A 10,431-nucleotide genomic window follows, 5' to 3' on the forward strand; every position below is an offset into this window, starting at 1 on the left:
GATTGCTTGAAGTTCCTGACCACATCAGTGTTGAACGGAGTCCAGCTGTGACCAAAAAGAGCTCATGAAACTTAACTATCTCTAATATACCAGAACTAGGTTTGGGACATGGTAGATACTCGATAAATAATTGTTGAATAACTAATTGAGTAACACCTAGAATAGTACAATCTTGCTAAAACCTATAAAAAAGCTAAAAATACATTTCGTGCATGAGTACACACACACACATACACACACGTGTGCGGAACGTTATGGGCTTTGTGTCCCCTCAAATACATTTGTTGATGTCTTTGCCTCCTACCTCAGAATGTGACAGTATTTGGAAAAACGGTCTTTAAAGAGAAAATTAAGTAAAAATGAAGTGATATGGATGGGCCCTAACTCAGTATGACTGCTGTCCTTATAAGAAGAGGAGATTTGGTTGTGGTGATAGAGGAGAGACTGTATGAAGACAGAGGGAGAAGATGGCCATTGACAAGCCAAGGAGAGAGTCCTCAGTTTAAAAAGCCAACCCCGCTGACACCTTGATCTTAGACTGTAGCCTCTAGAATTGTGAGAAAACAAAGTTCTGTTGTTTAAGCCACCTAGTCTGTGGTAGTTTGTTATGGCAGCTCTGGCAAACTCATGCATATGAGTACTATAAGACATGTATGTGGAACCTAACGTAGAATTCCACACTCTCAACATTGACCTAAAACTATTAATTCAGCTACATTAAGAATGCTTTCATCATTTCAAACAATGCTTTTTCTTGATGTCTTTGAATTTAGGATTTTTTGTTTTGTGTTTAAAAATATCTTGAATGGGTTAGGCTTCTTTTACAAAAGCTTGTTGGAAAAGTTGGAAACAATGCTTTCTCCTCTTAGTACATTTCCTTGTAATCATCACACATTCCTGCCCATCTCACAAATCGTAGTGGTGGCAGCTATGCATGTGCAAACCTTCTTAGAAATGTGAGGGTCTGAAAAGGAAGAGCTCCTAAATATGGTTTTCTTGTCATTCTTTCCTGCCCTGCTTTCCTCTTACTAAGAACAACTTCGAGAGCACTTTGGAAGGAGAAGAGATGTTACGGAAGGGCAAGCTATAGGGGCATTTGTGGGAAGGGGGATGGATAGAGAGGGGACATATTTGTGGGCTGATAGGCCTCCTCTCCACCATGCTCAGCTGAGTGAATAAAGGCAACAATAAATAAAACAAGTCTGCATCAAAGTTTGATGCGTGCCCTGTTCCGAAAAAACTTAACTGGCATAGAGATGCCACTTAAATTAATACAAATAAATAAAGTAAGACAAAGGGACAATCAGGTTTCCAAGGCAAGATGGATCCAAGAGTGAGATTAGAAGCCAAAAGCATGCCATGAAATCCCATACTTTTGCTCATGGTGGGCTATAGATTTAGCTTTAGGGAGCGTCAGTGCCCTGGCAACTTGGACAAAGAAAAATTCTATTAGTGACATCATTCACAGTGTCCATGAGGTAAGCACAAATCAATTCCGCAGGAAAAGCACAACCATCCATGACATTGAGGGCAGAGAGAAATCATTCTGGTTAAATCCTCAGATTAGATTCTTTCTTATAATTCTTTTCTATTCAGTATGAACCGGTGGTGTAATGATAGAATTCATGTCATCAAAAGCAATTTTATGGGGTTGGCAGGTGAGAGGAGCTAATAAAATAAATGTTAAGTGTAAAATCAAAGGGAGTATATACAAAAAGATAAATACATACGGCATTCCGTTTTCATTTAATTGCATAAGCCGAGTACTAGATTCACTAGGAAGTTTTAATAAATGTTCCTGTTTCATGTTTCATTTTGGAATAACAGAATCACAGAAATTTGACACTTTTAGGGACTTCGGTAATCAAGTTTCCCACTTTTTTTTTCCTAGATGAAGAAACCAAGGCTCAGAGAGGTTAGGTAATTTCAAGTTTGCACAGTGTTTAGCAGAGCTGGAAACTAGAATACTTATTTCTCACATCCCAACCCAATGCACTTAGACATCAAAGGATGCTTAAAAGTCTAGGTTTGAACTCAAGCTTTCATAGGTCATTAAAACTATGTTACTTGTAAAAATGCTTGCTTTTAGGCATTCAGCTGTGTGTAAACAGCTAAATGCAGAATAAAGTTGTTTTTCCTGTGAAGATGTCATTGTTCTATTATTCTGTTTTACTTGTTGATGCTCCAAAGATTATTTTTTTCTAACTGCCTATTGTTCTATTACCAGCATTTATTAAAAGGGCTTTGTTATAAATAAAAACTGCCTTTGTTTTGGCGCCAGTGAAAACATTTGTGTAGATCTAAGAACATTTGCTTTTCACAAGGTTTGAGGAAAGTGGAGTATTCTTTTCTGAATGGTCCATTACTTTATGAGAGAATTATTTCCATCTCGATTTTTCTCTTTGAGAACTCAAAGTGATATGTTTGCTATAATAAATTGGAGCAAGAAGTCAGAAGAAAAGATTTTATCCTTTTTAGTAAAACAGAATCACTTTAGAGTTTAAATGCAGAATTAAACAAAGAGTAGGAAATATCAAATTATCTCAGATCAAGTGTCCTTTTAATTTAGGACGTGTATTTTCTAAATGCACATTTGGAAAAGGATTCAGGCAGTGTGCTCTTACGTGATTTGAATGGAGGCAGAATTCTAACATTTTAAAGATGGCATTAAGGTGGTCTTTATTTCCTCCAAATTGCTGCCTGCTCTGAATTTGTTTTTCTGCTAGCGTTTCTAATCTCCAAAGCTATAGGTTAAAAAAGAGTGGTGGGTAGGGGGTGGGGAGCTTTGAGGGGGTTGGAGAGGTAATCTGCTACTTTTAGCTCCTTCTTTTCAGTTTCAAAATCTGTGTCTCTGTTTCCAGTGGAGATGCTACATGTATCTGTAAGGATGCCAAAGGAATTTTCCAGCCAATAAATGTTATCTCTGTTGTATGCAGGATAAACCAGACGTGAAGAAGAGATGTGTAGGATTCAGAACAGGACTGGACATTCTGATACTTGATTGGGTGCCAGTTTCTGTTTTTATTATTCACCACATTCTGATCCTCTGCCTATCCAAAAGGAGCATCTTGAGGGTCCATTGTGGTAGAATAGAAGCACCTATATCCACATGACTTGAGTAGTAAAACTCCTGTGTTTGGGGCTTATGAAGCATTTTTAAAATCAGTTCTGATTTTAGTGTTGCAGGAGGAAAATTACATACACACGCACTGGTCTAAAAAGCAAAGCTTTGGGTCTGTCCATATTCCTTATGTCACTCCAGTTGCCTCCATTTTGAATGGTGAAAGTGGATGATCTCCTTAGTCAGCTATTTTACACCAATTCCATATTGCTGGACTTAATTTATACTATTTAAAAGCATTCATTCATTGAAAAAACCCATTTGTTGAGGCCCTGGTATATGTAAGACTATGCCTTAACAAAAAAGATTTAGCTACTTGTATGAATTCATCTAAAATATTATTTAAGGCAACATGATAAATACTTATGATAATGTTAATTGAAAAAGAAAGCATACTTTGTATAATGATTATAACAGAATAAGTGTATGAAAATAGGTGGAGAGTGAAGGAAAATGAAAACTATTTTGTGCTTGATTTGATGATAGAAGTTTTTCTTTTTAAAAATACAACTTTTGCTTTTAATAATAAACAAATGAATTCCAATATATATAACCATTTGAATTAGGTAATTCTGAATAATTCAGGTTATCAGAATTTTCCTATCTTTTTCACTCCTGCATCTCCACTCCCTAGTGTAGGGTCTGGCACACAGAAGTTTTGCCAGTGTTTGTCAAATGAATTAATTCAAGTAAAAGAATTACGGATCATTTGTGAATTTGGAGTGACTGCCTCAATGGTTGATCTGATTTTCATAAAGGCCTGTCTGGCATTTGTCTTGTAACAGGCAAACTGTAACTAATCATTCTGTTCTCTTTGTATTATTTATAGGGATATTTTGCACCATTTCCCTCTGTACTTATGCCGCCAGTATCTCTTATGATTTGAACCGGCTCCCGAAGCTAATTTATAGCCTGCCTGCCGATGTGGAACATGGTTACAGCTGGTCCATCTTTTGCGCCTGGTGCAGTTTAGGCTTTACTGTGGCAGCTGGAGGTCTCTGCATCGCTTATCCGTTTATTAGCCGGACCAAGATTGCACAGCTAAAGTCTGGCAGAGACTCCACGGTATGACTGTACGCACTGGGCCTGTCCACAGTGCGAGCGCCTCCCTGAGGGGAACGACGCGGAGTTCAGGATTCCAAGCACAAAGCGGTCTTTTACATTCCAACCTGTTGCCTGCTGGCCCTTTCTGGATTACTGATAGAAAATCATGCAAAACCTCCCAACCTTTCTAAGGACAAGACTACTGTGGATTCAAGTGCTTTAATGACTATTTATGCTTTGACTGTGAGAATAGGGAGCAGTGCCATGGGACATTTCTAGGTGTAGAGAAAGAAGAAACTGCAATGGAAAAATTTGTATGATTTCCATTTATTTCAGAAAGTTTGTATATAACAATTACCTGAGAGTCATTTCTATTTGCAAAAGGATTCGTAACAAAGCGAGTATAATTTTCTTGTCATTGTATCATGCTTGTTAAATTTTAATGCAGCATCTTCAGAACTTGTCCTGATGGTGTCTTATTGTGTCAGCACCAAATATTTGTGCATTATTTGTGGATGTTCCTTGTCACAGGAAGATTCTTCTTCTGTTGCCTTATTTTTTTTTTTTTTAATTGAAGTCTCCTCTCCGTCTTTGTACTGGAATCGAAATCATAAGATAAACAGATCAAACGTGCTTAAGAGCTAACTCGTGACACTATGCAGTATTGTTTGAAGAACTGTTGTTCAACCTCCGTCTCTTTATGTTAACTGGATTTCTGCATTAAATGACTGCCCCCTTGTTAATCTGGGTGTGTTTTCCTATGTCTTTTAGCTGTGTCAACAGGTCTCCCTAGCCACAAGGACAGATGAAAACTCCGTTGTTTTAATAAGACTCTTATTAAGACTTAGTAATTGCTTCATTTCAATTAGGTTGGGCATTATTATCTTTTGTAGCAACCACACACTTGCTATTGACAAAAGATGTCATTTTCAAACTTGTTTTTAAACCTTACTATACTATTTAAAATTTTGTTCTCTCATTCTGTTGTTCTTCCTCCCCTGTTTACCATCTGCCTGGTATGTATCCAGTCATAAGGGTACATGGTCTTTGTTTTTGTTCTTGGACCTCCTACAGCAGTGATTTTCAACCTCAGCTGCCCAGAATCACCTGGTGAAGTCAGCTGTACCTAAACTGGGCCTCACCCCAGAGCAATTAACTCAGAATGTCCACAGCTGGGCCTAGGCTTGAGCATTTTTGAAAAAACATCCCAGATGATTCTGATCCACAGCTGCGATTGAGAGCCACTCGTTTGGGCCAGAGCTGTGGTTATCTCCTTAGCTACTAACCAAGTGAACTCGCTTATTTAGCAGTTACTTTGTGCCAGTAGCTGGGCTGTGGTGTCATTTCCCTTAATCCTCTCCAAAGCTCTATGAGGTAAGTGCTGTTATTTTACATTACTCATAAGCTGAGGATCAGACTCAAAACATTCGCTTATTTTTTTCTCAATCCTTTTTCCTCTGTGTGGGTTTTGGGACAACAGTTAAAATTCTTCCGTTCTCTTATCTTTCAGTGGAGGGGTGGGCACTCGCCGACTTCTAAGTTTTTCCTTTTAACTCCAACCCTTATCCCCGATTCTACACACAATGTAGCATAAACATGGCCTGTAAAATAGAAGACGCCATGTCCAGAAGTAAGATGCTGTTTCACATTTTAATTTCATAAAAGATTTTTCTTTCTTCTTTATAAAAACTGATTTCGTCCTCATAAAAGAAAAATGATCATCTACTCCCAAAGAATAGAGTCTGATTTCCAAGCGACAGTGTCCACATATTGTCACGTAAGGGCCGAAAGGGGCTGGAGGATGCCGGCGACCACACCATCTCTGGCTCCGTGGCTCCAAGGCACAGCACAGGCTCGTGAGTATATTCGCTGGCGCTCTCTCAGGCCTTTTAATATACCAGTCCCTCTGGATGAGAAAAGCGACGTATAGAAAGGGGCAATTATTTTCACTTATTATGTGGGAAATTCTCAAAGCAGGAGAGCTCTTTCTTTGAAGTCTTCTTTAAAGATCCCCATAGAAGATGTCAAGACTCTTGGACATTTATATTCCAACCAACGAAGCAGTGTCTGAGTGAGTAACTTTTGAAGTTTCAGAGAAGTTTCCTAGGGGTTTGAGGTGAGAGTAGAAGAAAGCCTTGCGGTGGCAGGAGGTTGAAGGATTCACACACCAGAAAGATTTGGCCCGAAGCCAGGGGAGTTCACTTAGGATTCAAACCAGTGCTGGCAAGGACTGAGGCTCCCTGCCTTCCAGCCAAAGTGAGCTTGAAGCAACCAACGTGCCAGGCCAAGGTTCCTTGCTTTCTACTTACTGTCACGAAGTGTGGGCAAATGTTGCCAGTGCTGGGCATGTGGCCCTGAGTCCTTGGGCTTCTCTTAGGAGTTTTTTCTTAACTGGCTTGTGAATGAAGAATGATGGAAATGATTGCACAGTACTGTGCGGGACAGAATAATGTACTGAAATCCTTTGTTCTATGTTCTCTCTGTCCACACACCCCTCTTTTTTAACAGCCTTGTCCTTGGTTTATTTGCTGTATTAGAACCGCTGTTGTCCATTCTGGGGAAACCCTCCCTCATCTTTCAAGGACCACCATGGTCCGTGATAATCAAGATTTCCCAGGATATGGGAAACCTCCATAGAACATAATAGCCCCCATAACGTTTCTTATATAGTCAACAAATATTTACTGAATGACTATTATGTGCTTACATTCTAGCAGTTGGGAAACATTCGTGAAGCAAAACAAAGGTTCTTGCCCTGGTAAAGCTTATGTTCTAGAAAAATGCAGGGAAGGACAAGTGAAAAAAATGAAGGTTACTCTTTTTGGCCCTAACTTGTTTTATAAGTCCAGGGTTATTGTTTTTTGTTTTTTTTTTTTTTTTTTTGAGACGGAGTCTCGCTCTGCCGCCCAGGCTGGAGTGCAGTGGCCGGATCTCAGCTCACTGCAAGCTCCGCCTCCCGGGTTCACGCCATTCTCCTGCCTCAGCCTCCGAGTAGCTGGGACTACAGGCGCCCTCCACGTCGTCCGGCTAGTTTTTGGTATTTTTTTTAGTAGAGACGGGGTTTCACCATGTTAGCCAGGATGGTCTCGATCTCCTGACCTCGTGATCCGCCCGTCTCGGCCTCCCATAGTGCTGGGATTACAGGCTTGAGCCACCGCGCCCGGCCGGGTTATTGTTATTAAAATACGTTTCTTTTAAATTACATTCCCATTGGCTGTGCATTTCATACTTCACAACATTCTCATTATTTGAATCTAGCCCTGGCAAGATAAAAAATACTTTTTTTGTGGGGGTTGGGGGTGGGGGCTGGGGGATGCCTCTTAAAGATTTCTTATTCGAAATTGAATTCTGAGAATGACAAAAGCGTGCCCCACAGGTGAGCTAGAGGGAATAAAAATCTGGGAACCTGCGACTCAGGTGAATGGGGGCCCACGAGCTCAAAATATAACACCTGATGGAGGCTGGCGCAGCTGGGATGCTCACGCTGCCTGGGCACCCACCCCTCCGGGTCTTTCCTCAGGCTCTTTCCTCTGCTGGGGACACTCACTCCTCTGCCTGGCTTATTCTGACTTTTCCTTGTGTCTCAGCTTCTACACAACACTCCCGGACACCTTCCTGAAACATGCTGCACTGCTTCAACCCCTTTCCTGATCAGTTACGCTCTGCATGCAAATTGCCTGGTAACCCCTAGCCAGATCATAGACTCTTACAAGGAGGAATCTGTGCCTTGTCCTGGTGCACAGCCCACCCAGTGCCTGGTACACCATAGGTGCTCTTCAATCTTTGTGGAATCAATACATGGATTCAGAGTCACAGATAAACTCTTTTCTTTCCTGGACACAGCTGACTCCCTTAGCACCAATTTTAGGGAGCCCATAAAAAATATACAGTAGTATGATGAGGCTAAATGGAAAGAGAATATAGCTTGGCAAGCAAGGAAGCCTCATTAGAATAATTAAAGGGACTATTAACCCAAACCAACCTAGACATAACTTAAAATGTGTTATGAACTACTATGGAACATTTATTTGATGGCTCAAACATTATTAAGTTAGTAACCTCAATATGGTTCTACACCTCGTTTTAAAGCATTCTCATTTACGTGCGTGTGTTTTAAATCTCTAATTGGAATTCTGAAAGGAATGCTTCGGAAATGACTTCCTTTGAATGCAAATAGCTATCCTGACCAAGAACATACTTAAATTGCATATGAATTTCTCTGGGGCCTTGCCCTTTGACTGGAAGAAGAGGAAGTTTTCTGTGCTGCATGCAGGACAAACACAAATGCTTGAAGAGGCTCAGGGCAATCAAATGCATGCTGGCAACTTGGCTATGCAATACATGCTCCTCTTAATATGCAACCTGTATTTTGCCAGGCATCAAAGCAAGATTTCTAATTGTCCTAAAACATTAGAATATGTCTGCCTGGAGCCCTTGTAAGAGGAAAACAGATTGGCTGGCTATAAAATAAGATAGCATTTTTTCTGTTTTTATTTCCCATTTTTTTCTCCCCTTCAGCCTTCACTGTAAAATATCGCCTGCTACTATAAGGTCTGGCTATGCTTGGTTTCTCTCAGGTCTCTAAGTGAATGTTTTGCAGAGAGGAAGGAGACAGGACCATGAGTCTAGAGCAGAAAGAACAAGGGAACAGTGGTGCAGGTGAGGTTGCCAAGATAGGCAGAGGCTTGCTGGCCACAGTAAAGAGTCTGGGTTTTACTCTGGTAATAGAAAACAAATGGCCTAAAAAAGGATAATGATGTGATCTGATTTCCACTTTAGGACTATCAGTTGGCCAGGTGTGGTGGATCACACCTGTAAGTCTAGTGTTTTAGAAGGCTGAGGCTGGAGGATCTCTTGAGTCCAGGTGTTCAAGACTAGGCTAGGCAAATAGTGCAATCCTGTCTCTATAAAACCATTTTTAAAATCAGCTGAGTGTGGTGATACATGCCTATAGGCTTAGCTACTCGGCAGGCTGGGGCAGGAGGATTGCGTGAGTCTAGAAGCTATTGAGCTATTATGACACCACTGCACTGCACTCCAGCCTGGGTAACACAGTGAGACTAGTCTCAAAAAAAAAAAAAAAAAAAAAAAAATTCAGTGTTTCCACTGCTGCTGGATAGAGAATGGATTTAAAGGGGCACAACTAGAGGTGAAAAACCCAGTTAGGAAGGAGGATGTTGCACAGGAACCCTGGAGACAAAATTGCGCCTGGATGGAGAGGGTGGTGATGAAAATGCAGAGGAGTAGGTGGACATATTTTAGAGATGGAATTGATTTGCTGGTAAGTTACATGGAGGTGGGGAAAGAAGGGAAGTTATCAAGGATGACACCTAAAGAATTTGTAGAGTTAGGTTAATTACTAAGGAAACTGCTTCTTGTATCAAAAAGGAGATAAAATAATTTGGGAAAAAGGGGGAAAAATTGCTAAGTTTTATGGTTAACTCAGTGTCATATAGGATAGCGTTTATTTAATGGAGACTGGAATTGGAAATTGTAGTTGAGAAAATAGTTCAATGGCCCACATGCGCCTTCTTGCTATTTGACACAGCTGCCAGCTGATTCCTCTCTGATTTCCAGTTGTTTTCCAGAAGTTGTGCATCTCAGACCTGAAAATAGGATTCAGTTTAAGTGTGAGCTTGATCAATTAGTAGTGGCTGGGAAGATTTCAGTCCAGGCACAAGGGGGAAAGATGTAGCGTTTGTGAATGAAAGGGAAAGGCAGATGTCACATACTGGCCATCCCCAGTTTCAATCACAGCAGATAGACTATTGTTCTGCTTCAGGTAAGCATTTCCCTTTTTTGGAACTCACTGAGAAATTCTGAGAATAAACTGCCACATCTTAGGGCTGATGTTCCTAAAGCACAGACCATTGTCCTAGTGAAGTGCTCATCCTGGTTGGCCCGGAGTCTGACCAGGCCACTGCCTTGAGTGTGGGTATGAGGATGGATGAACTGTACCTTTATGCTCATCAGGAAGTGTTCTAAATCAGGACCTTAGGGGTAAATTCCCTTAATATCTGGCTAACTATGAAGCGGTATCCTCTGGGGATCCTGGAAAGGGCATGGAAACCTTGCTATAGCAAGGGTGCACTGAGGCTCCGCTGGATCCTACAAAAAGGGTCTGGGCTCCCTTGACTTGTTCCCAGAACACAATCACAGCTCAGGGCATTTCACTCTTGAATCATGAAACACCTTTTATGTCCATCCTCATAACTTTGCCTGTCAGTCAGGTTGATTGTGATGAACACACAAATACTTGCTTTAGA

The 10,431-nt window shown here is 40.8% G+C and overlaps 1 protein-coding gene across 1 annotated transcript in view; it reads left to right on the top strand.

Annotated features, from left to right (window-relative positions):
* The window catches only part of TMEM178A (transmembrane protein 178A), a 52,253-nt gene extending 47,345 nt beyond the window's left edge, over positions 1-4,908 (top strand). The window contains exon 4 of the mRNA XM_010364148.2: positions 3,951-4,908. Within this exon, the coding sequence (XP_010362450.1) occupies positions 3,951-4,192 (242 nt within the window). The 3' untranslated portion in view covers positions 4,193-4,908. The remainder of the gene's footprint in view (positions 1-3,950) is intronic.
* The last annotated feature ends 5,523 nt before the right edge of the window (positions 4,909-10,431 follow it).

Source organism: Rhinopithecus roxellana, chromosome 17 (assembly GCF_007565055.1).
Source record: "Rhinopithecus roxellana isolate Shanxi Qingling chromosome 17, ASM756505v1, whole genome shotgun sequence".
NCBI classification, from domain to species: Eukaryota; Metazoa; Chordata; class Mammalia; order Primates; family Cercopithecidae; genus Rhinopithecus; species Rhinopithecus roxellana.